Here is a 26,823-nt window from a genome sequence, read left to right on the forward strand (position 1 = left end):
CCTGCTACATACAAACGGCCTTTCATTCATCACATCTCAGGCTGAACGGACACCTGTCGCATAGCTGGCACCACAGAGAGAGGGAGAGCGTGGAAAGGAGAGCCTGGGGGAAAACTAATGTTCAGTGTGCTTCGTCCTAAATATTAACCAGACGCTTCCTGCTTTAAACCTGCTGATGAAACCATTTCTGGATAAAGGGAGGGAGGATGCACCGCAATCCTCCATGGGCAATACTGCCCTACTTGTGCGGAGGTGACCCCCATGTGTTATACACTGCCCTAACACTCGCCCATTGTTATTTATGAGCGAGCAAAGGTGTCCTTTTTTGCAGGGAGACCATGTGCCACCTGTTTTAGCACTATAGGTTAAAGTACAGTGCAATGTCTGTTGCAAAGGAGAAACTCGAGGCGCCAGGAGGTAACCTACTCAGAGAATAGGATGCAAGTTTTAAAGTAGGCTACATGCTTTGAAGTTAGCTGCTAGCTGTAAGCCGTTAACCTCTGGCTCCAGATACATGGAATGCACAGATGTTGTGAGTGGAGAAAAGCAATAACGCAGCACCATTCAAGGCCACTTTACATAGTGAATAGAAGAAACAACATTTCTCACCTTTCAGCATGAACGCATACAGGGAAATAAAACTCAATACTGACCTTTACTATCACCAACTTTCCCTAACACATGGTTGGGGCAGTCTGTTTTTCAGACTCTCACTCACTCATTGTCTACTGCTTCATCTTCCACATGAGTGTCGCGAGGGGGCTGACATCTAAGGTGAAAGGTGGGGTACGCACTGGACACGTTGCATCAGGCTTGAAAGACAATTGCAGGGCAAACATACAGAGACGAACAACCATTCACTCTCACTTTCACACCTATGGTGAATTTAGTGTGCAGAGTTAACCGCTGCATGTTTCTGGACCGTGAGACCGGAGAAAACCCCATGTGCAAACACCAAACAGAAAGGCCCTTGGTTGTTGTCAGGCAACATTGCGAGCCACTACTCCACCATGTAGCCCTTTTTCAAGTGTGAAAATGTGTTGACAAACTATTTGACTGACCTGTGCCGGTGGTAGACATTGAGTAGACAATGACAATGAACTATTTGATTGAATATAAAAAATGAATGTAGTCTTCCAGATTACTCCTGAAGCCAACCAGGAAATAAGAATATATTGAATAGCCACTAGGGGGTGATTGCTGGTTGTAAAAACTCTGTTTGAATGATAGTCAATGGGAAAATTAACCCACTTCCAAAGAAGTTGATGGTTATAATCACAAGTTAAGATGTACATTTTGTAAAAATATGTACATTTGGCCTAAATGGGAACATGTATGAATAAATACAAGGGATGGTACGACACCACTTTTCGTGTCTGATACCAATATTCCAAACTTGAGTATCTACCATTACCAATACCATCCTTTGAAACGATGAAGCTGTTAACAACACATTTGTGCTAGTGATTTCAAGTTATTTCAAAGATAATTGCAAATATTCCTCTCCCATGAAAAAGAAACAAATATCACACAACGTGACTCAGCTAAAAATAATCTGTTGCTGGTTTTTACTTAGATTTTTACCGTCTGTGTATAGCGACGCATGCAATATATGTGGTATTTTTGTATTTTTGTATTGTATCAAATTTTACATTTTCATCTGTCTGATATCCGATCCAGTGATTTTGACCAGTATCAGACAATACCAACTAGACTAGCCAGCATGTTCTAGTTTCTTCACGTTGAATATGGCATTACCTTCACACTAAATATTACAGTTTCAAAAAAACAAAGCCAGTGCAATTCTATAATGTCTATACACGCTCCTAAAACCCATTCCCCCCTCCTCTCTTTTAGAGAGCTCATGAGTAACATACCGTGCTATATGATTTTATGCACCTCTGGCTTCATAAAATTGGACAGGCTTTAGTGGGGGATTCAGGAAAGAACAGAAACCTTTGCATGAGACACCTTGGGTAATCTCTTACTGCTGATTCTTTTATTTTCTCCCACTGAAGCAAGGTTCCCATTTAGGCTAGCAGTCAAGCAGAGAATTAAGGATGTAATCAGAACTGAAGATAGTCATCTGGACTGTATCTGAGTGAAGGTAGAGGACATAGGTTGGCGATTTCCTTATTAAGTGCTGTTGTGCTGAATAAGGAGCCCGAGGTTTATTATCTCTTCTTTAAAATTCATGACAAAAGAGCTATGACAAAAGAGCTACATCCGTCAGCAGCAGCCGCGGCTTTCAGCATGGCCAGCGTTGTGGTTACGGAGTCTGTCCTAATGGAAGGTAGAGCTGCTTTCTGCAAATAATTATTCCTATATCCTCCTCCACATGTACATGGGGTGGTGTATTTACTCAGTAGTAGTCACATTGTTGTGCCTCTGGCAAAGATGTGCATAATTATAACAGCTATACGGTGACATGAGTGCACACGGGCAGCAGAAGCAAACGTGGTCAGTGGACTCAGTGTGAACTTTTCTACCACTTGAAAGTATCAAGGTTGAGCAGAGGACTCTGTTTCCTATAATGAAGAGGAGATAGTTTATCTGGCTTTAATGCCTGGCTTCCCATGAGGAACCGCAGTGATTCAGGGAGGTGTAAAGGGGTCTTCAGTATGCACACTGACTCTCTCTCTCTCTCTCTCTCTCTCTCTCTTCTCCATGGTGATGCAGACACACCACAAAGAGAGCTTGAATGAAGGGGGCGTCGAACAGACATTGATTTCTAATAGGGAACTTTCTAGATCAGCATGGGGTTTGGCCTTAGTCACATCTGTGCTTTGGTCAAGGACACTGTGTGTGGGAGCATCAACTGAACCGGTCTCTCTCTGCCAGGCACCAAATGATCCGTCGCAGCACGATGCAGGGATCAGAGACCAGTGGGAGACTACTTTCATCTCTCGGGGATTAGCACTCCCATAGGAGACGAGTATACATGTGTGTATTTTTGCTGTGTAACAGTCTAGGAGAAGTATCTACCTTTTAGCCAGAGGCTATGCACTTTCTGTTCCTGCTGCATGCAGAGAGTCCCCCCAAGGCCACAAATATATGAGGCTCCATAGGCAGGAGAGGGATGAAGGAGAAGACAACCTCCTTGGGCGGGTTTTCTTAAAATAAATATGAAGCTGTATTTATTCTCTCTTTTTTTGTGTGTGTGTTACTTGTGTGCTACCGTGACACTACCACCCTCGGTTTATTATATTTAAAATATTCAGAGTGCAAAAACACTGTTCAGTGCGACCCATTATGTTCAAGAGCGAACCCATTTGTACAAAGCGGGGAAGTAACAATAACTGGGAAAATGTGTACATGTGCTCTAGTGCCATCGCTGGTAACTCTGGTACAGGCATTAAACATGCATGTGAAGGCTTCACTGGACTGGAACCACTCACTCACTCACTGTTGAAGCAGTCCATGTGGGAAAAGGTGAGACAAAGAGCAAACCCATGTGGGACACAGGATTGCGTGACAATCTGTGCGATCCTGGATCATCAGCCACTTCACACCACACAAGCTCACAGCAGCAGCAGGAGCAGGGGAAAAAAAAATGTGCCACACACAAACTCATCCTCCTTTCTGTTCCTCGGTCTTTTATCTTCACTCCTTTTATACACACACACACACACACACACACACACACCGTAGCAGGTGCGCGCACATGTGTGCACAACCCATACTTCCCCTCCTTCATTAGTTTCTGCTTCACAGGCTGACATTGATGGCAACTCTTCACACACACTGTCAGTAGAGAGTGTCTGTGCCTCACCTTGCGCAGGCCCGCGCCTTTATTGATGTCACTACTAAGAATAAGAATGACTCCTGCTGCGCTCTGTGTCCTGGATACCAAGAACAGCCACTCAGCTCTAACTCTTTAAAGCTGCCTGTCTGCACATATTGAGGTACTTAGTCTCACCATGAAAGCAATTTAGTTAGATTTATGTCCAATTACAACCGACCAAATGTGAATACATCATATCACATTGCCCATTCGCTGAATAAAAATTGGACAGTTTGCGATTGGTGTTATATAAGTAAGCGATCCTCCTGGATTTGATGACAGGGTTGTTTTCTCACTTGAATTGTATATATGACACCATATTCATAAATGCCTACTTTTACAAAAACACTAGAGTGCAATTTCAGGGAGTTAAACATCCCACCCAACAGTGCTTCTGTCCACACTGAATTTTTCATTATTTTTCATTTTTTTTAAATAACTCTGCAATGCTTGCCCCGGCACGGCCGTCAACCTCCAGCGTGCCCGCCATACCAGTTAAGTTTGGACACTGGGCTCATGGGTGTTGAGAGATGGGCAGCTCATAAATGAGTAATGGCCATAACATTAACATTCAATGGTAGGGCAGGCTAAGGGCAAGAAGGAGGGGGGTGCAGGGAGCGCAGGCAGTCCCCGTGTCTTATGAAACAGCAACTGATTAATGTTTGATTCTAGCTGGCCTCATTCTTCCACCAGCACTGTGCAGAGCTAATACACAGAGTATAGGTGAAAGCCAGAGTGATGGAGCTGTAGGAGCCAGGGAAAGAAAAACTGTTTGTACAGGTGTTGTTTGGAAACGTCGAGCCAGCAAAACGCTGTCTTTCCTCGGGCCCTACACCATGAAGAAAACACCAAGCTGTAGAACCGTTATAAATGAAACTGATCAAACATCGAAAACACGATCGGGAAATTACAATATGGTGACAGGTTACAGGTGATAACGCACCGTGCAGCAACATGTAAGACTTCTCCACTCAGCCCTCCCTTTCCTTTGTGCGTCAGGTAATCACGGTGGCCTTCTGCATACGATAAAATGATTAATGTACCCCAGAGTTTCACATTGAACCAGAAGGAGTGACTGCGGCTTTGTTTAGACTGCAGCCCAAATCGGATTTGTAAGCATAACCAGGTTGTATGTAGCTTGATATTTTGGCAGTGTGGATAGCAAAAAAAAACCTGAGATCCAAGTTTTTCAAAGTAGATTCAAACCACATGAGTGGTGTTAAATGCTATCTGATCAGATTTTTACAGATCTGTTTCAAACTAAACATCTTGGTCAGCTATTGTCGTTCAAGTCGTAGACATCAATCCGGAGAGACAGAAATACAAATCAAAAGAAAGTTTGTGCCGCAGCTCCACATCAGTATTTGGGACAGAAACAAATCTTTATCTTGTTTTTCAGGGGCGTGGTCTGTAACTATAGAAATCCACGTGGAAGATGTAGATTAGACAATGTCACTATAGACACAGGCAGATCGTTTCGGATCAATTGCAATATATAATGTGAACTGTCGGGCAGGAAGATCAGATTCTCGGGGCTGCAGTCTAAACAAGGCCTTTTTGATGGACTGGTCGACAACCACATACACACAGCAGCATCTTTTGCATCACAAGGACAAAAACGTCAATTAACAAAAGAGCCCTGAAAAAAACACTGTAACACACTAAATCATTAAAAAGAGTCAAACAAAAGTGCATAGCTTGATTCTCCACCTGAACAGACAGACTCCATGAGTGTAATTAAAAAAAAAAATGACAACATGGAGTCTCTGAGGATTTACAAAAACAGAACTTGGAGTTGAAATCCTCTGTTCACTAAGTGTAAACAGCCATATGCTGTCCTTCATGACTGACTCACAGGTAGCTGGTGAATGTGCTTTTTTTGGATGATGAAGAAGGAAAATAATAACAGCAAAGTGATTCTGACAGTTACGTGACTGGAAAGCCGAGTTTGTCACAGGTTAGACAAATACACCTCTTCATATTTCACAGAATACACTAGTTTCATTTTTTTATTCCCCAGGGAGAATATTTTACTGTGAAGTGTTTTCACACTTCTCCCTGTGTCTCTGTGAAAATGAGTAGTAATACTCTGCCTTGCATTACAGTACAGTCCTGGAGCGATTTCAGGACCCTCAAGATTTAAAAAATGGAGCAACTTGTCTTTGGTAACCTTACAAGTGTAACAAATGAGAGTTTATACACATCACATTAGAATTAGTAAGGTCTTTGAAAAACGTTCCAGCAATTTCTGGAAGCCTGGATGCAGTTTAGATTATTGTGCAAAAAAGAATTGGTCAAATTAAAGGTCCAGTGTGTAGGATTTAGAAGGATCTATGGCAGTTATGAATTATAAGATCCACATTTGTTGATTTGAGTGCATAATCACCTCAAACTGTGAATTTTCTATATTAAAACAAAAAAACAACCTTTTTTTTTTTTTTAGAAAACTCATGTCATGCAGCACCATGTCTATTCCTCAACATACACACTTAACAGAGTCCTTTCACGTTTCTACATCGCCTGAAGGACACCGATAGTTCCTCCACACACTGTGAGGAGAAGGTTGAGGTGAAGGGGAGTCAGCTGTTTGCAGTATGCAACACTGAATCTTAAATGTGTTCCTGTTTACACAACACCTGGGCTATAATGGAGCCGTATCATTAGCGAGATCTTCAGCTGTTAGTGGTACCTGCTTTCAAGTGCAGATGAGCAATAATTACACAAAAGTGTTGCGCCACTAATAGAGAAGGGCCCACTGAGACTACATGTGCTCTAAATACCAAAATATGACACCAAATGAAAAACAAGCCACGCAGCAGTGAATATGCGAGTCAGAGAGACTTTGAATGATATTAATGTCAAGTTAAGGTCGATTAAAGTCATTTGGCGACATGGAGGGGAGTGCAGTTAGAATAAGCGTCAGAAAAACAGGAACTCAGCAGGTTCTGTCATTTGGAATGCTGACATGCGCCACATGAAGTCGGCTCCAGCAGTATAATCTTGAAGAAGTGACAGATTAGTTCTTATGACATAAAACATTGGGCATGCCATGCATACACACGCACACATGCACAGAAGCACATGCAAAGAAATGTGTTGTGACTGACAGGGAAATCGTTCCCACTGAAGTACCTGTTTGACACAGGAAAGCAACAAATGCGAGAGTTAAGAGGGAGGCATGGAAATCGCTCGGTATACTTCACATTAGAGCAAAATTGAATAGTTTGTACACCTTTGAGAAGTGAAATGTGTGAAAGAAAAATCAATCTTTCTCCCCCCCCCTCTCTCTCTCTCTCTTTTTAACCTCAAGAAACTTAATGCTCTTTGTGAAAAATCTAGGTGCCAATCATGAGCATGCCTCTTTGAGGGCTTGGCCCCATGTGGATGCCAGCTCCATAGTACATTATCATTCCAACCCAGATCTTGCAGAGTGATGCGGGGGGAAAGAGGGAAATGAAAAATGTAAGCTTTGAAAAAAAAAAAAAAAAAAAAAAAGACATCTTAATTTAACTGTTGGTATAGCAGGCAGTGACAATTGGCCTCAATAATAGCCTCTGCACTCTAATTGTGTCGGGATTTGCCCGGTTCAGTTCATTTTCGTCTCTAAAGCCCTTAATGCTATTGTGCCATCCAGCCTCGTCACTGAGAGAAGGGGAGGATGTGCTTGAAAGTACCGAGCAGAGAAAGGAAAGGAGAGAAATCTATAAAGGCATGTAGAGAGTGCTGGGGAGAAGAACGTCTCACACGGCAGGGGGTCGATGATGAAAGACAGCGATAATAAAGTGCACATCCACCATTTCCTGATCCTCATAATATCCCATAATGTTGGTGTAATTAACCCCAGGAAATGTGGCTTCATTAGTCCCAGTAGAGATGTGACCTAATTGGTCAAGTATACATCATAGCTGGAATAATAAAGGCACAGTATTGAGATGTTAACAGTGGCAGACAGTAGTTTTATGACACAAATGTTGGAAAGTGTTGTTCCAACAGAAACAAGCAGCACTAAAGGAGAATTGACCACACGCTGCAAAAATAATGTGGTTTGAGAATGAAGAAAAACACTTTGATGCGTAAAATGTGATCTATTTTTCCTTGTTTCAATCTTAGCACAAAGCCTTAAAGCACATTGGTTCCAGCAAGTTTCCTGTCTGCTCTCATCTGCATCATAAAAAGAGACTCTTTCTCTACAAAGCCTGATCAAGCCTTATCTTTCTAAAACATGTAATCCACTGGGAAAAGCTGGACTTGTAGCCATTAGGCAGTGTCCTCTGTGCCTCGAGTCTGTGCCGCATCAGCCTTTGTAGCTAAAGGCTGGAGTAAAGCTTGTTTCTATTCAGCTGGGAGAGCTGGTCAAAGCCGTGAGACCAAGCAGCTCCCAGCACTTTTTATTCCACTAAGAAAATACTCAAGTTGTCTGAGTAGTTTTTGGTATTTGGTAGATGGTGTGCAGAATATTCTCCACAGAACAAGATCTTGTGTTTTCCCTGGTCTCCGGCAGGTTTGACAGCTTTTTTTTTTTGGAAAAGTTTGAAAATTTTGAAATGGAAAGTCTGAAATTGGGTAGAAAACCGGAGCTCCTCGCTGGAGGCAGGCTGCCATTTCATGCTTGTTTGTTTCCTTCTTGCTGCTTTCTCTCTTGCTCAAACCATCTGCCACACAGGTCCTGTGTGACTTTACTTCAAGAGTGTTTGGTGGCTGTCTTCATCAGCTCATGATCTGCTGCAGAAAAACAGCTTTAATTGGTAGTGAGAGGGAGGCGACGCAGCCGAGCAGAGAAAAATGTTTAGGAAGGATCAAGAACTGCATTTGACTCGGCTTCTTCCAGGCACAGGCATTTAATATTTCTACATATTTTTCCCTGTTGCGCAATAAAACACAAAAGCACAAAGATTATTTCATAAAATGTTCCTCAAACAAAAGCATGTTCATATTAACACCATATGCCCCGAACCTTGAATTTGCACTACAAACACAACACTCTGCAGCCAAACTAAGGACTATAACAGCAACTCAGAATGCTGTTGTGCAGCGTTCAGGGTCCTGCGTTATAGGACAAAAGGAAACTCTACAGAGTGCAGCCAACAGGGTGGCAATTACACCATTTCAATGAGGCCACTAAGAAAGCTTCACCACAATTAAGCTGACAGAAATGGCCTCTGTGACACATTAGAGGAAACCAGGAGTTTCTTGCCCGTTGCAATGTCAGGGTTCTTCTCCGTTGCTCGTGTTGTTGTCTTTTAGGGCTTTCAGACATTAGTGTCTGTTGTTGCTGTAGCTGCGGAGACATGTCGCAGCCCATTAGCTGCCCTTTCAGCCTCGACCGCTACTCAGGAGCAGTGAAAGACTGAAAGATCAGAATGGAGGTGGTGGTGGTGGGGGGGGAGGACGAGACGGCACTCGAATCATCTCAGTAGCAGCGTCTGGTGTCTGGTGAGGATGACTGAACATATGGAACATTCAAAAATGCAATTTAAAGCTAGAGGAATAAACTCTAGCATTTGGGGAAAAAAATACCCACAAGTAGACTTCACTACAATAAGTGCTTTTATACAGAGATAGTGGCTAGCATTGTTGCTACACAGTAAGAAGGTCAACTGTTCAAATCCTGGTTCAACCGAGACCATGGACTTTTGCTGTGGACTTTGAGAGGGAAAAGTTTGACTCTATAGTTCATGCTAGTAAGCTGCACTCTTTTGGGATTGTGCACATTTTACAACAAAAACTAAGATAGTGACAATGATCTTTCACCACTGTTTCAACATTCATGTGCTAACAGAGAACTACAGAAGATGACTATGACCTGAATGACGGAGAACCTTCACAGGCCAACACAACACATCCTGTTCTTGTTTCAAAGTAAAACTCAAGTGTTTCAGTTCAACAAAGCTTTAGTGTGAAACATTTGTATTTATAATTCTGCAAAAGAAATAAATGTACTTTTTAAATGCTGTCCTGCAAATATTTCACAATAAAAGTCTTGTTGGAAAACTTAATTGACTTAGAAAAACAAAATGCTAAAGTGCCTTTATGTTGAAACTGGCAAAGAATGTGTAACACATTAAAAAAGAGGGGAAAAAAAGGCAGCACATGGATGAGTGGAGGGGAATTGGGCTTTTCAACTGGAGAGTCGCCAGCTCAAATCCCTGGACAGGTCAAGGACTGGGATGCCCCTGAGCAAGGTACCCAACTACCATTGCTCCCTGGACAAGGATAATGTTGCCACTGCTCCTGGTTTGTGTGTGTGTTCATTGGTGTGTAAAAATAGGAAATGGTCTGTTCATACAGTACATTTGTAATCTTGATGATCACTCAAAGCTGCTTTTGCCATTCACCCATTCACTCACACATTCATACAGCACATCTCATCTTTTATACCCATTCACACACTGTCAGTACAACCACTGACAATCAAAGTCAAGTTAGAAAACAACAAAGTGTATTCCACAACATGTCGAACTAGTATATGTTTTAACATTTAGAGGAACACTCATTTCTTTCATTGATATTAAAGTTCTCTAAGTAGAAATGCTGTTTAATTTAACCATAACAAGAGAGCTTCATAATGATACACCAGGTGCAAAAGTTTGCAGTTTATTGTATAATCCCCGTTGCCTTAAGTAATTAACACAGAGCATGTCGAGCTTTGTCAGCAGTTGATATATTGTTGCTAACCAACAGTTCACACACCCTCTGGGTTACAGCTGGAGCAGCGGTTACTCCGAGACAGGGTTAAGGCTGTTTCTAGCACAGGTGACGGAGGTGAGCAATATGCACCGTTGGCAGAAAAACCATAATCAATCCCGAGATTATAGATAAGGTCACTAAAACCAGCCAAGCACAGCGTTTTCTCTTATCACAATTACAATTTGCCCTCCTGCCTCAGGTACAGCCAATTAAGCTGGAAGAGGATGTGGCGGCAGTCACTTCACATTGAGGAGAGGAGGCCTATCAGATGACGCCAAACATGTCCCATCGCTGCTGAGGAGGCAGAGAGGAGCTTGTTAGGCCTAGGGAAATACAGGGAGGGAGCGCCAGTGTGTACTGTTTTGCACTGCAGGTATATACAGTATACAGAATTGAAAGTAGTTTTAAATTATTGCTGGTAGGACAAACACACAATTCTCACCATTTCATTGCACTCACCTCTCCGTAGATGCATACATCCTTCTAAAAACTCAAAACTCAATACATCAGTATTGAAAATGTATATATTTAAAAAAATTCCTATGTAAATTTAATTTCAGGGCAATAGATGGCTAGACACATAAAATCATCTATTGTTATACAAATTCTAAAGGTTTTTTTGCATTTGTCTGTTACAGCAGCTCCATTTACAATGTGACACAAAGCACATAGAAGCACCTTCTGCATAAAAGGTAAGCTATTGAATATAAAGTGCCAATAAATCGATAAAAAGCCATGTACAATATAGGTTTAATATTTGTTATTTTTGATACGTTTTGAACTTGTTCACCCCTGTTTCATTGTCCACTATTGAATATTTTACTGCATTTGTATATTTTATAGCATAGTGTAGCACTGTCTGCTCTCAACCCTGCTGTTGTAACAAGTGCATTTCTATATTGCAGGATCAATAAAGTCTAATCTAATCTAATCTAATCCAATCTAATCCAATCTAATCCAATCTAATCTATAAATGTAGTATAACTGACTGTGGTGTCACTACACTGCATGAAGGTGAGTGGTCCATATACTAGCCCAAAAAACTAAATCAAGAAAATGATATAAAAGCACATTTTTCCAAACTAAGTGCTAATTTAACCACATGTTGACCATTGATGAATGGAATGAAGAGGAAATGCACTGCATATTAATGAAGTTGTCTTTCTTGTTACTGCACTTTGCACATGTCTCTGCTCCTCATCTGTGAGCGAACATGTCAAACTCAGGATGCTTTTTTTCCCCTCAAATGACAGTTTTTATAGCTCATTGTCCACCTTACTTTGGTTAGACAGAGGAATCATTTATGTTTGGATGACTTTTTTTCTCTCAAGTTACTGATCATACAAATCTGTGAACAAATCAAATTCACCTCAAGTCAGCAGGGCTCCATCTAGTACAGATTAAAACACAGCACAGATACAATTCAGAAAGGATTTAGATGCAACTGATGAGTATAACAAATGATTATTCCTATAAATTATTGTCAAAATTGTTTTTAATTGAGAAAACTATGCTAAAAGTGAGACCATGATTGGTTCGAGCTGTTCTCTCATCTCAGTACAGCAGTTTATACTGCCGATAAAAAAGAGTAGTGCGTAGTACTGGACCATATATAGGCCTGCTTTCACAGCTGACTATACTATGTTTGTGTTCCCCCCCCCCCCCCCCCCCATCCACACACACACACACACACACACAGACTGAATGGAGTGAGTGATGTTTGCTGTGGTCGGTGATATTCCACTCTGCTGGATGTCTGCCTGCTGGCCATGTTTCCTGAATGGACCAAGGGCACACAGACCTTGCTCTCACATTGCCTCCGCTCACTTTCTCATCACTGCGTAATCCATTCACTTACTTCCGCCATTTTTTTTCTCTCTGCCCTTCATTCACATTATGTGGCGACTCAGAAAAGGAAAGAAGAACCACGTGATAGAAGAGAAAACACACGCGTGTGTTTCAAAGCGGAGCTCCCCACCACAGATTCGGAGTACATATTTTTACGACACCACCTTAAACATTCACCCATCCATCCTCTACCGCTTTATCCTAGATGTTGTAAAAAATCAGCACTGATGCCCCCCCCCACTCTGTTTTGCATGCTTTTGTACTTTTCTGATGTCTGATTGTTACTCGTGTGTGACCCCTCAATCAGTCAGACCCTTCCTCCAGCTCTGCCATGATAAACATCTAAAATAACACTATTGCTACCTTGATCTTATAGCCTGGTATGTGGCAAATGGGACGTGTGCGTATAGTGCCGTGAAGAAATTAAAGTTTCTTGCGAGACCCAAGACTTCGCAAGACCTCCGGATTCTGGAGACTCCTGGTCGGCAGCCCTGATTTTACAAGGCTGGTTTTCCACTAACAGACAGTAGGGGGAGTGGAGACAGCCCCCAATCTCTCCACAACAAGCCATTTAAGATCACAATGAGTCTGACTGGTGTTAAATTACGGTAAAGACTCTGCATAGTTACGCTTTAATGTTAGAGAAGGAGGGTGGTTAAGCAAAGCAAGAGATGAGGTCAAAATCAATGAAAATACTCACACTGAATACAAATCTTTGCCTACTGTAAATTCCCTGCTTTTTGTTTAAGCCTAAAACTGCATGAAGAAAGTGTCACACTGTTTCTAGCTTGGCGATGAAAAATTGATCACAGAAGCTTCCCTGCATTGCATATCAACATCTCCTGCAGCAGCAGATGGAGGTTCACCAGTTAACACAAAAAATAAACCTCAAGTGCTTCATGTGAACCGCAACTTTGCATTTTTCACATCCCTGACGTCGCTTTGAGGTTTCAAGGACCAGACACTCAGCGTGTGGTACTTTGTCTCCGCTGCGATGCCGCACCGCACCAATTATCACGACAATTCTGCCCCCAGACCATCAACCTTCATGGGGCTGCAAGCAACTTAGGAGCGGTCGCTTCTTGTCTCTGCACCGTGCTAAACCTCTGATGATGAAATGTACAGTGGGAGCATCAGCATGGACATTAAACAGTGGTGAAGAGGCAGAGTGGCTGATCTCATGCTGCTAACAGGGCAAACCACATGTGCAGCCAGTGCACACACACCCTTAACCCATGCGGACAAAAAGGATAGACACAAACTTTCACTCTTGCCTGATGAAGTCATTACATTGCCTCTCTCAGAACGAGGAAGCCATTAATAACAACACAGCGTGAGGAATTAAATTTGAACCTCAAAAAAGGCAGCTATCACAGTTGTCTATCTGCATCTTTCGATTTGGAGGACGTGGAAATACATTCCAATAAAGCTGTAATGAGACACTGTAAAAATGATCCTGCTTATTGGCTCCTCACTGAATACTGCTGGAGTCAAAAGGGGGTAAATTGTCATAGGTTGAGGTAAAACACATGCGGAGAAAATTATGCCAGCTTCTGAATTCTGATTGGCCACAAGGGTATGTGGATGCTGTTTTCATAATTGCTTTCTCCTGATGTTTTCCCCTCACTTCACCATTTGCTCTGACAGGTAATGTGATGGAGAGGAAGACAGCTTTCTGGTGTAACATGATTTCGAAGGGATTCAAAACTTCGTGGCCCCACCCAAGGAGACTCATATCTGAAAATGGTTTCTCCCACATTAACCCAAACAGCCAATACAGTCCACGCACGGCTCTAAATCAGGGGAGCATGCATCTGCGGTACTTACCACGTTCACTTGAAAGGGTGGTATCTGTCACAGAGAGAAAGAGAGCGGGGTGGGGGGGAGAGAGAAGACAATGATTAGAATATAATAGGGGTCAGATGCAATACTGGAGTCAAAAAAGAGAACAAAACAGATCAATTTCTGTGGTCTAATGGAAAGTCAGAGATTGACATATACTGAACGTGGAGCTACTATTTGAGGAAAGTTTGCTTTCAAAAGTGTGCGAGTTGCTTCCATTTGTCTTTGTCTGTTATCAAGCCAGTAATATTTAAGCAGTATATGTGTGTTTTTTTCCTTCTCTCTCTCTTATATTCCATGCCATTGCCTCAAGCAGTGGGATTCATCATTATCTTCAAATGCGTCTTGTGATATCTACAATGCTCTTGTGCTCACCATGAAACCCATGAGAATCGCGGATTGTTGCATATGCACATTGCACACACTTATGTACATCGGCGTAGGTGGTATTTACCGAGACCTTGGCGTAACAGTTGGGTGTGCGTACGAGAGGCAGCAGGAGGCATTTAACATCTCTCTCGCTCATGGTTGTCTGTGCATGTATTGTCCTCCAGCAGAGTCAGTTGATGAAAAGGCTTATTTATTATAAGGCTATATGGCTTATTTTTGCATTTAGTCCCCATCTCATCTGTCAATTAGATGTGCTACTAAAATGCACCAACGATGTACGTGCCGTTCTTCAACGCGTGCGGTACAGTAAATTGTTTTTCTTTCATTTTTCCAGGTTAGTGTCGACCATATTTTCATTAATTACCGTATTTGTTGTCAGGAGACAGAGTTGGGTGACAGACTAAAGTGATATTTCATGGGTGAAAAGGCCTGCAAGCTTGTCCTGCACTTACTGCCTGCTAAATAGTCTGCTAAATTATTAAAATTTAAATACAGTATAAACAACATACTCCATTTGAAAAATAAATCTCCACTTAATTTGCACACACTTCTCTGACACTCCATTTTTCAATACACACATATATAGTATACATATACATACATATACATTTAAATTTCTCTCTGTTTCCTCTGTGGTTGTGTTACAAACAAGCAGGATCGATGACAGCTTTTGGCCTCTCCGGTTAAAGTTTATGCAGTTTGAGATCAAAACGTGTCCTGCTTTCTCCGCTTTTTCTGCTTTTTCTCGACCCACCATGAGTTCAAGTTCATCCTTAAACATCTGCAAATGTTTTGACTTGTTTACATTTAGCAAACGCAACACAATCTGAGCGAGAGTTTTGCTTATGTACAACCCAACGGTCTCCATTCCCTCTCCCTCTCTCTGTGTGAAGGCAACCTCTCTCTATCCCAACAGAACTTCGCTCCGCACATGTTCAATTATTCATCTCCCTCTGTCAAGAATTCAGCTTTGCTAGCACTTGCCAGTATCCCCCACAAATTGGCAGACAGGCTCATATTTGGCATATGGTGCAGAGCTGTGCTGCTTTTCCTTCTGTCTTCAGTTGGCCTGCTAGCACTCCTGAGAAGCACAACACACACACACACACACACATGCACACACATGCACCATGTCCATCAGTTTTGTAAGTGAGATTCCCCCACTGCGATTCTGGGCATTCATCCACAACCTCCTTGCAACAGGTTTGAAGGTTTTCAACAATAGCACTGTACATGCTGTAACAGCCAAATCAGCCACAGCTTGCTATTCACTTGATTAAAATACACATTTTTGTTTTCACTAAGTGCAAGTCTTGTTTTTTCCTAGTGACTTCACAGTGTGATTTTTTAGCGTGGGTGTGTGTGTGTGTGTGTGTGTGGGGGGGGGGGGATTCACACAGGCTCATTAGATACCTCTTCTGACAGAGGTTGGACAGTGCAATGCTTGCAGTTTGTGAGACTGTTGGCAACGCTGTGCACACACATATAGAGAAACGTGACAAAGGTGTGAATGTTCCCAAGCTGACAGACGCAACTACAGTAGCGCCAGCGACATGTTACTCACGCGTGGTGTACACACCCACGCAATTCTGAGAGGAGGCCTAATGAAGCACATTAACTCCAACGACCTGTATTTGTGCACAACCAAGTGGGAGCTCCAGTGAATCCACCTCTTCAGTGTCATTTTTACAAGCCCGTTTCATGGGAGACATTTTCACATGTCTCTGTCGGGAGAACACAGGTGTGAAAACCATGACGGCTGAATTCCATTCAGCTGCCGCCGGTGGTGCCCGGTGATTGACACTGCTAATGTTGGCATGACACACTGTGACACCTGAGTGATACGTTGTTAATGACAAATCAAACCGTCTTCTGTGGATCAAAGGCCTGAGTTGTGCTCCTTCGGAACATTTGACCATGTGAATGGACTTTTCTTTTCTTTATTGTGTGGACTGACATTTTTTATCTGAACTTGGGATGTCCATTAAAAAAAAAAGAGTGCAAGTTCAAACTTGAACCTTGAAAAGCCATCTGATTTCAAAATGTACAGCCTAGATGCCCATCACACTCAGGGAAGCTTCAACTGGCAACCAGATAAAACCAAATGAATGTAAAATGAGTTGTGTTTGTATGGTGACAATGCCGGGGAGTGAAGGTTGCTCCCAGTTTGAAATTCAATTTCAGGGGTGTCCCTACCTCGGGAAATTCAAATTCCTCACTTCAAATGGAGTGTACCATCCATCACTTTTTTGGGACATTTTTCTGATACAAACCACAGACCTTGTTCTCTCGGTTCCTTAGCAAATAACAGAAAACCTCAGCTAATTGATATCAAGAATTTAACATAACTGCTCAGTTGCGTGAATTGAGTTGGTTTCAACTTTGAGAATGACCATCAAAATTACAGCTGCGCCGGAGGTGGGATCATTTTGGCTTTGTGCATTTTTCAATCACCCTCGAGCGACACATAATGGCTCTGAGTAAAGGCAGTAAGAATAAAATAAGGGAAAACACCTCGCTGTAGATCGTGCTTTTTGACTGAAAATACTTATTTCCACACACTGAAAATTTTTTTTCCTCATCTCCATTGTTCTTCAGAGCATTCACTCTTGTGACATACAATACATACATCAGTGGTCCAAATGGATACATACACCACACTCTCTGTCTAGGTCATAGTTACTCAATTATTTAGCATGAGTCTACCAAACTACCAAATTACACCTACAATGTCTGTTTGAGAATGTTGGCAACAGTAAATGTGCTTCAGTTTATACATTGAGTTGGCTTCTATTCATGTGCATATAATTCTAATGAATATTATAGAATATTTACTTTATATTTGGTAAAGTGACTTCAGCTATATAGGGCTATAGGACTAGTTTGACAGCAACTCAAAGCACTTACTTTACTGGATTCACGTTCAGTGACATAAACGTTCCATCATTGTACGGTTTGGTTTGGTTTGGTACAGTACAGTACGCTATGGTGTGGAATGGTAAATCCCTGGGTGAGGAGGAACCAATGCCTCACCTACACAGACACGTAAAGGTCCAGTGTGTAACATTCACAAGGGTTTATTGGCAGTTTGTTTAAGTTTGCTTCAAAATTAAAATCCTCTCTTGTTGACATGTTTCTATGGATCAGACAAACATTGAAACTTACAATGAAAAAAAGAAAAGAAGCTGCGCGTGAGCAGCACATGCTGAAGGGCAGTCAAAATGTTCACGAGTAGACACACGAACAAACTGCAACCTGCCACATTTAGTCAGTGCGAGTTAATGTGAGAGCGCGTCTGTTTGCATGCAGAGGCGTCATTATGCCAAATCTTCTTGTTGCCCTTGTGATGACGACTAACCAGAGAGCATTTTCAGCTAATAAATAATACATTTAACAGTCTAATCAAATTGAACAAATGAGTATGTCTAGAAAACTATTAATCAGACAGAGCAAACGTGTGTTTACAAATATAACACTGGCACAAACAATCAATTATTCATAAAGTGAATGCTGGGTAAGTGGGCTTCTTCCCGGGTGAGATGCTGCCATAATTGCAGTGGGACTACAAGAGTGCCGGCTGGTGTGTGTGTGTGTGTGTGTGTGTGTGTGTGAGTGTATAAGTGGGAAAGCGGAACTGCATATGTGCCTATCCATGAGCTCAAACACACACAAACAAACACACACACACACACGTTTCTCCCCATGTGTCAAACTTCCCCCAAACCCAACAAGAACAGGCAGAGCCGCCTCATTACTGCCTAATGAGTTGTCTGATTAGTGACAATATAAAAGCCGTATTGTCAAGTGCAGTATGTTTATTTTGATTCATTATTGTACAAAAGTGACTGAATAGAAGCACATTGACATGGAGCATTAATGCTTTCTGGTAATAGGGCCCCTGTGGACAGAGCAATCATCAGTATACTCAACCGTCACTGCAGCACCAAGCCACGGTCACTGCCCACATGCAGGTTGGTTTATTTTAAGATGAATAGACGCATGTAAAATGGAATTCAACTGTTAACTGTGTGTTAAAATTGAGATGTTGGAGCCTGAAGTTGAGATTATATTCTATATTCAATATTTTCAACTCACACAGTGTGACAAATTATAAAAATAAATGATGAAATATACCGGTGTGTGGTGGAAGAGGTGTTCAGATTATTTACTGAGCAGAGGTATATAATATTTGATGCATTCAAAAATATACCTAATGCCGCATTTATCAATATTTTATATCCTCTGTGGGCAAATCATCATGTGCAACGTTCAAAGAATTGCTTGCAGTGACAAAACCACACAGTATCGTCTCCTGACTCTGCAGTTTCCCCGCACTTTTCGGCTTTATGAAGCGTTTTAGCTGTTTCAGCTCATTGTTTTAGCTTTTATGATCTGTAACTCACCATCCACATTTCCACAAAAGAGGATGGTTTTAAAAAACGATATAGCATTTTAACCTACAGCTTCAATGACTGAAAGGTGCTGGAGGAAATAATGGATAATAATAATGATGTGATCACACGACCTACATGACGCGTCCACGTATAATATTTAACAGTAATGCTCATGTAAGTAGCATTTATTGAAAGAACGCTCCATTAGACTGCATGGGTTTAATTAGCTGTACCTAATAAACTGACGACTGAATGTAATATGTGCAATGCCAGAACTCAGCTTCTGATCTGCTGTGAGTCAGTGTCGTCGTTTATGATTCAAACAAATGTCAAATGTCTTTCACTTAAACAATATTTGATGGTCTTATGGATTATCGATACCAGCCAGCTCACATATGATTTTATTTTTTTATTTATGGGTCTTTTAGTCACATACTTACAATGACCAACAGTGTGGATCACATGATTGGAATTAGGGTTGGGTCTAATGCACATTTTTTTTCCGTATACCAACAAATTGTAATTGACACTCACCAACCTAATTAAGTGGCACCTGGTTAGGTCTCCTGCTGCTATAGCCCATCTGCTTCAAAGTTCGACATGTGTGCTCAGCATGTAATGTGTGTTTTTTTGAGTCACTGTTGCCAGTTGCTATTGCCTTTCCTTCATTTCAAACCAGTCAAACCATTACCCTCTGACCGCTGGTATCAACAAAGCAAGAAAATGGAAATGAACTGTCATTAAAACCTACAAGTAATTCGTTGAGGAAATCCCATTAGTACAGCACTTTCGTCAATACTCAGACCATTCCGTATGACACCAACACCCATGTCACATTCAAACTCACTTCAATCACCATGTTTACATGGTTTTAAATGATTTCAGATTGGGTTGAACATCTGAAGCAGTTGAAGATAGATTGATTGACATATTGTACCTAATAAATTGGCCACTGAGAAACTTACCACATCAGTACATTGAGTGTTGGATGTGGATTGAGAATGATTGAATGTATAATATAATAATAAAATAATATGATTTATAATACGTGTCGGTTCCTATTTGTGTACAATTTGAATTAGGTTTGATTTTAATTCCATGGGGAGAAATAAATTGGCAAAATAAAATGAGATCAGCTAAAATATCAACCAAATAAATGACAGATGCACAATATTGGATTTTTTGCCGATATATCGAGAGTGCTTTTTCTCATAACTGATATCTATATTGATATGTACAATACATGTTTGTTTTTCCCCTGCTCCCAACTGCAGAGGTATAGTCTCTTCTGTAGTGAAATTAACATATTTTGCATATTCATGTTGCAGCAGATGTAAGATGTAAGTTTTCTTCTTTGCACAAAATAAATAAATATAAAAACAATAGTTGCAGAGGGGTAAGCATAGAATTCAAGCCGCTAGCAGCCTATTTAGCCAACTGCTTTAGTCATTAGTCACGACAGGGAATCTTTGCCGATATTCAATAATACATTATAAAGCAAATATTGATATTTTATTGAGTTAGCCAACTAGTCACTGGACTGCAATATAAAAAGCACCAGGTACCAAGTACTATCCCTAATGGAAAAGCAAAAAATAAGCGAGAACTGTATAATAATAAATAATAATAACTTACATTTATAAAGCCCCTTTCACGAAACCCAAGGTCACTGTACAGTTGAGAACAGATCGAAAAAAGAAAAAACAGAAATGGAAAAGCAGCATAAGTAGCTTTACATAAGTGAACGTCCTCTAACACAGGTATCTAACTAGGTTTGCAATAACATAATAAGGAAAAAGCGCATGAAAAATAAAAGAGTAACACTAGAGTGTTATTGATGTCAGACAATTTTCTTTATTTGTGAAGGAGACCAATTTTCTCTCCCTTAATTTAGCCCTTTCCCCCACTCTCTCTCTCTCTCTCTCTCTCTCTCTGTCTGTAGTCCTCTTGTCCGTGAGAAGAATGTATCTGTATCTGGACTGTACTGCTTGGCCTGTTGCTATATGTACACACTACAAATCAGAGGTAATGATGCACTTCAGGGAGCTGCAGTTACACACACCCATCCACCAGTGCTCTGTAATCACTAAAGGCCCCTTTTCTATAAAGATAAGTGTTGCTTAACGCGCACTGCACTCTTAACTACAAGCGAAAGGTGCACCGGTGGTGGGGTGGGGGTGGCAGGGTGTGTTGACAATAACTTGGTGAACACAACTTTGTGATTTAATGCTTAATGGCATTTCTGACTTAGGTCATGGTGAGACTCGACCCCTGAGTCGCTAACACACTCACATGCTCACACACACACACCTCGTCTTCCCTGTTCTCTGCTGAGTGGAAGTCGAAGAAGCCATTTCACATAATAACTGCCACGAAAACATGGAAAGCAAGCATATGTTAATGCAACAAAGCTCACACATACACGAAGAACTGTTGTTATATTGTAGAATAAAATGATATTACTTTTTTATTTTATTATATATTATTTTAGCTCTAATAGCAACATGAAAGCTTCATTTTCTTAGCACATGTATACTGTATAATCAAAGTTATGGATGCAACATTGGCAAACACACCAAGATCCCCCGATACGAATAATAACTGAACCAGTAAACTGAATGAACAACACAAATTGTTTAATGTTTATTTTGAATATATATGAATAAATATTTTGTATATTTATATTAGTATCAGTATTATTGGCAAAACATTCAATTCACTTCAATATCATTCATCCATAAGCGAAGGGTTAGATCAAGCATTTATCAAGTGTTTTTGTTTTTTTTTTATTTATTTTTTTACTGGCTTCAACAGTCACATAAATAAATAATGTCATATGTCCATGAGTGGGTGACTGATGTTGCAGTGCTGCAGTAACATCAACTAGGTCTATAGGGGCGAGGGGGGGATTCAGTCTATACTAAGACATTAACAAATATGAAATAAAGTAAGACATATATATAAAGGGGGGGTTAGCTACTGAGCTGTTTGTAACTTCTCTTTAAAGCACTTTCCCTGGATGCTGAACACATTTACTGGGTTGACTGAAGCTTAACGTTAATGCATTTTTATGTATAGTGGCTGATTAATTGTTGAACCCAGTAGGTGGTTTAATTTCAGCGTGGCAACATTGTGGCATTTTGTGGGTGTGTATTGGCAAGAATTTAATCTCTCAAAACCCATACACGGCCGTCCAGTCAGAATCACTCACTTTAACTTCTGCCTGATGGTTCAATCCATCATTCAGCATAAATATGCATGTGCAGCACTACGGCGTAGACAGACACAGAGGTAAAAGAAGGGGGGTGGCAGTGGGGGTGCGGGGGGGTCCCTGCTGTGATGAACTGGTGCTGACACAGCCAGGTGTTTAGTTAAAATGCAGAGCCATGATGAGGGATGGTGGGAGGAGTTGACTTGCACTTTGGGGGCTTTAAGCAGCCGAGTTCATCTGTAGTCGTCTTCTATCTCTGTACGCAGAAGAAGCGCCATTTCATGATTTGCATTCGGCCGAGGTTGCACTTTTTTGTGTATGCATGGTAGGGCTGTCAGGCATTTCTCATTAAATCAATATGTGTGTGTGCGTGTGTGTGTGTGTGTATATATGTATGTATATATAATAGGGCTGTCAACGCTAACATGTTAATCTTTGTGATTAATACAGCCGAGATTAACATGTTAAAATTATTTAACGCAGTTAGCACTTGTTTACTTTGGGTGTGCGCCGACCTCCGACACGAAAGCCGGGAAGAGGTGAGGGATTGTTGGACAGAAGGTTTTATTTTAAGAAGCTGAGCGACGGAATCATGGATTAAACAAACGTCACGGCACAATTTATTAACAATGACTTGGAATTGCGATCCTTTGCCTTGACTGTCAAAAAAACACATGTTCTTGTTGCATACAGGATGGCAGTCATCCATGTTGGCCTTTATTTTAAGATGATCTGGTTGGCACTTGATAGGCCTGAGTCTCTTTGAAACCACATACTGTAGTTCCAGGTGTAGTTCTGTGTTTAAAAAGAAACATACAAATAAACTGATTACTTTATTGATTCATTTAGTCATTAGAAGAAAAGCAAACTTTTAATCGCAGGTAATCTAGATTAATGCATTTCATAATGTGAGATTCATTGATTATTTTTTTTATATTTAATCTATTGACAACCCTGATATATAAACATTGGGTGTGATAGGATTCAAGGAAGATACTTTTCATTACGATTCATTTGATTCTTTGTTTCATGTAAACTTTCATTTTCCATTAATTAAAAATAGATATTCAAATATTGTAGATAATAGAAGAGAGTTCTATGTTTTTCTATTTTTTTATTATATTAATTTAACCATAACCATACCACCTAGATATGATAAAATATCTCTATAATGCTTTTTCTAGACTTGACGACCACACTATCTCTTTGCCATTTATTCATTCATTCATTCATCATACCCCTCACATCATTCATCATCTACACCCTCATCGGCATGTAGACTAGCAAATCCGGAAATTGAACCCTACACCTTTCAGTTGAAAGACACCTCGCTTTACCACTCTACCCCAACTTAGACAGGCCTAATATATGACCACACATTTGCAAATGTCAAATATACCTGTATTTATTTACTTTACTGATAAATATGCACACACCTCCAGGATACACTTTAAATGGTAACTGCTTGTTACTGCTTGTAAGTTTTTCTTTCTGCTTGATTGTTTTAAATCTTTTTTTTAAGACTGCTTTATGAGCCCTTGAATTGCTACCTTTTTTATTTGAACATAAATTAAAGTCTTTAGCCGTGTTTCCATCGAGTGGAACGGTTCGGTTTGGTCCAGTGCAGTACGGTGTTTCCGTTCCAAAATAACCAGCTCCACCCACTACAGTCAGCTGAAAAACGTCACCCACCTTACGACTGAGGCAATTTGAAATACCACAAAAAAGAAGAAAAAGAAGAAGAAAATGCAAGCACACAGCAGCCAGCCATTGTTGTCTGTTGTGTCGTGTTCAGTGTTGTTGTCCATTGGCGCCGCTACAATGTCACGCTAACCCCAAGATCTCCTGTCGCTGTTTCCTGAGCTGGAGGGCAATAGATTGCAGGCTCACACAGGATGAAGCACAGATCTCTGACACACACACGTGTGTGCACGGGCACAAACACACTGCTGACTCAATGCCTCCGCTTGGATGCACAGTCTGACACTGCTGTTTGGTGTCGAGTAATGTCCCAGAGCGAAACTGCAAATATAATGAAATTAGCTGTGGCACTGAAGAAGCAAATCAGCCATGATGTGAGGACGCGATCGCGGCAGCGTCAACAGCCTGTCGTCATCATCATCATCATAATCACAACTATCATCTTCATCAACACCATCTCTGTCAGTCGTTTCTGCGCTGACTCATTTGGGGATGCCGCAGTGAGCCTCGATGGTGAAAGTGACAGAATGACACGTGTTGGACTACGGTGGCATGAAATATAAACGTGTATTTAAGCTGCAGAGGCAGACAGGTGGCGGGTGATGGGCGACTGACACATGCTTTCTTTTTTCTTCCCGTCTCCTTTTCTCCAGCGCCACTCTCACTCCTGCCTGTCCTCCTCTATCGAAACTAATCTCGTTTCCCAGTAGCTTGAATTAAATAAATGTCTGTCATTAAGACCAGTGAAGGATGGCGGAGGGCCTGAAGAGATCAAGGGCTGGACAGGCCGTGGAAGGACAGAAGGCACTTAAGTTAGACCCTCCACCGAGTCTTGGAGGGAGATCATGAAGGGCGGAAAGGAGCAACTCTGTAATGTCCCACATGTATCAAACAACATTTATGGAGGGAGAAAAGCACACAAAATAGCAGCTAAACTGCTACGATGAGTGAGTGGTAGAGACTGCACCTCTGCATCAACCTATTCCCATTTGCACTGTGTCAGCTTATCACACTCCACCATCCTCCCTCTTCATCTCCCTGCAACCCCATTTAACCATTAAACCAAAAAAAAGAGAGAGAGAGAGAGAGCACCGCTGTCGGCTCACTAAGCAACCAACCCACCTCAGCTATCTCATAACCCTCCGGATTCTATTGACAACCAGCAGCTAACGGGTACTGTGAAGTATTTCATATCCACCTGGGACTCATCCTCACAGTCAAATCTGTTCAGTGTGTGAGCATTAAGAGGCAGCTAAAGGCTGCCATCAATCCCTTACGTGTCTATTTGATGATCCCCACATGGTTGTACTTCACTGCTAGTCTTAGCTAACCTGCCGCGTTATTTTAACAATCTCCCTTGGGTCCGTTGGGGGTCTATTATGTGTCTGCTGGAGGAGCTTTGCAGTGCATTATGAGATGCATGCAGCCATGTAGACACTGCTTCGCCTGAGTGAGTCCCTGTAGTATGTTAGCCAGATACTTCACTGCAAGAACCAAGTAAAGCGTACAAAAGGAGCTTTTTACTTAAACATGAGGCGCTGCAGTAAAAAGCAAGAACAGGTGAGTGAGTCTGTGAGTTCAGCTGGAGGAAAACCTGTTGTAGAACTACAGACTCTTTGATCTTGGTCCAAGAGTACAAATTATCCGAGCTGCTTACTGCAAGATGTGTCTTCATTAAACATGGCATTGCAGTGGCCATATAGACTTTTGATCATGAGGCTCTTCTCAGATAACCAACCTCTGTCTGAACCTGCGAGCTGATTTGCTTTCTGGTGACGTCAAAAGAGCTCGACAGGCTCGGAGACATTGCTCCAAGTAGTCTATTCGGATGTTCTCTGAACAGACCACTGAGTGTATTTCTAAAGCGGAGGAACACATCTTTTGTCGTCAAGCCTTTTCATTGGAGGAAAAAAGACCGATGAAATAATCTTTGAAATGCACCAGCACACAAACCACACTGTTTCATGCTGACCCCTCTAAGCCTTGGAAATGTCAATGGTTTATAAATGCCATGGGTCTATAAATAAATGGCATAATAAAACTAAAGACTGCTCTCTGGTGAATCTAGGACTCATTCAATTAGTTCAGTGTTTGAATTTGTGTATGTCTATACAAGGAACAGATTACAAGATAACGTATAGATGGATTTTTGTCTCAAAGTCTTAAGTTTGTTTGTTTTTTTCCTTTTCTTTAAATGCAGTGGTTCACTGGTGGTCATAAAAAAGGCTAGATTAAGAGCAGAAATACTGCTTCATTTGAACATATGAGTTTGGAATGTTTTCTGTGTTTGTCTTAGGCCCACTGTCTTTGGTCATAATTTAAGGGAAAATGCAGTGAGTCAGAGAGAGTGGGTCACATCGGGGCATGAGCTCAGTTCTGGGTGCTGAGACTGCGAGAAGGTCAAATGGTGCATTTAGACACGTGAAGGCACTAAGTGCACTAAGTGGACCGAGAAGACACTTCAAACTCGTCTTGTGAGGCGTAAGGGTAGCACTTAGGGGCATTTGTTTTTTCGTACTTTCTGTGACTTGACCACGTGTGTTCCTGGTATTACTCGTTTTGCGGGGACACACTATGGGTCCAAGTCCCCATAACATAAATGATTTTTAATTGAATGTTTACAATGAGGTTAGGGTTAGGTTGTAAAGGTTATGGTGAGGGTTAGGCCAGTAGTAGTTATGGTTAAGGTTAGAGTAAGTCTCCAAGAAATGAATGTGAGTCAATGAAATGTTCTCTGAAGTCATGAAAACCAGACTGTGTGTGAGTGTGTACTATGGCTGTAATGATTATTCTGGTTTCTTTGCTCCAATTAGCAAAGAAATCATTAAAACTGAAACATTTTATTTTGTGCACAAAAGGAGTCATTTGAGAACATCATGTTTTCCATGTTTGACAAACACTGAGAACATTTTTCTGACATTTTAGTGCCAAACAAGTACTCAATTAATCGATGAGACAATTGACAG

At 41.2% G+C, this 26,823-nt stretch overlaps 1 protein-coding gene across 2 annotated transcripts in view; it reads right to left on the reverse strand.

Annotated features, from left to right (window-relative positions):
* Window positions 1-26,823, reverse strand: part of cdh4 (cadherin 4, type 1, R-cadherin (retinal)) — a 246,755-nt gene that overhangs the window by 141,862 nt on the left and 78,070 nt on the right. For both annotated transcript variants that reach the window (XM_058632772.1, XM_058632770.1), the window contains exon 3: window positions 14,147-14,170. In XM_058632772.1, the coding sequence (XP_058488755.1) occupies window positions 14,147-14,170 (24 nt within the window). The remainder of the gene's footprint in view (window positions 1-14,146; window positions 14,171-26,823) is intronic.

This window comes from Solea solea, chromosome 6, assembly GCF_958295425.1.
Source record: "Solea solea chromosome 6, fSolSol10.1, whole genome shotgun sequence".
Classification (NCBI taxonomy): domain Eukaryota; kingdom Metazoa; phylum Chordata; class Actinopteri; order Pleuronectiformes; family Soleidae; genus Solea; species Solea solea.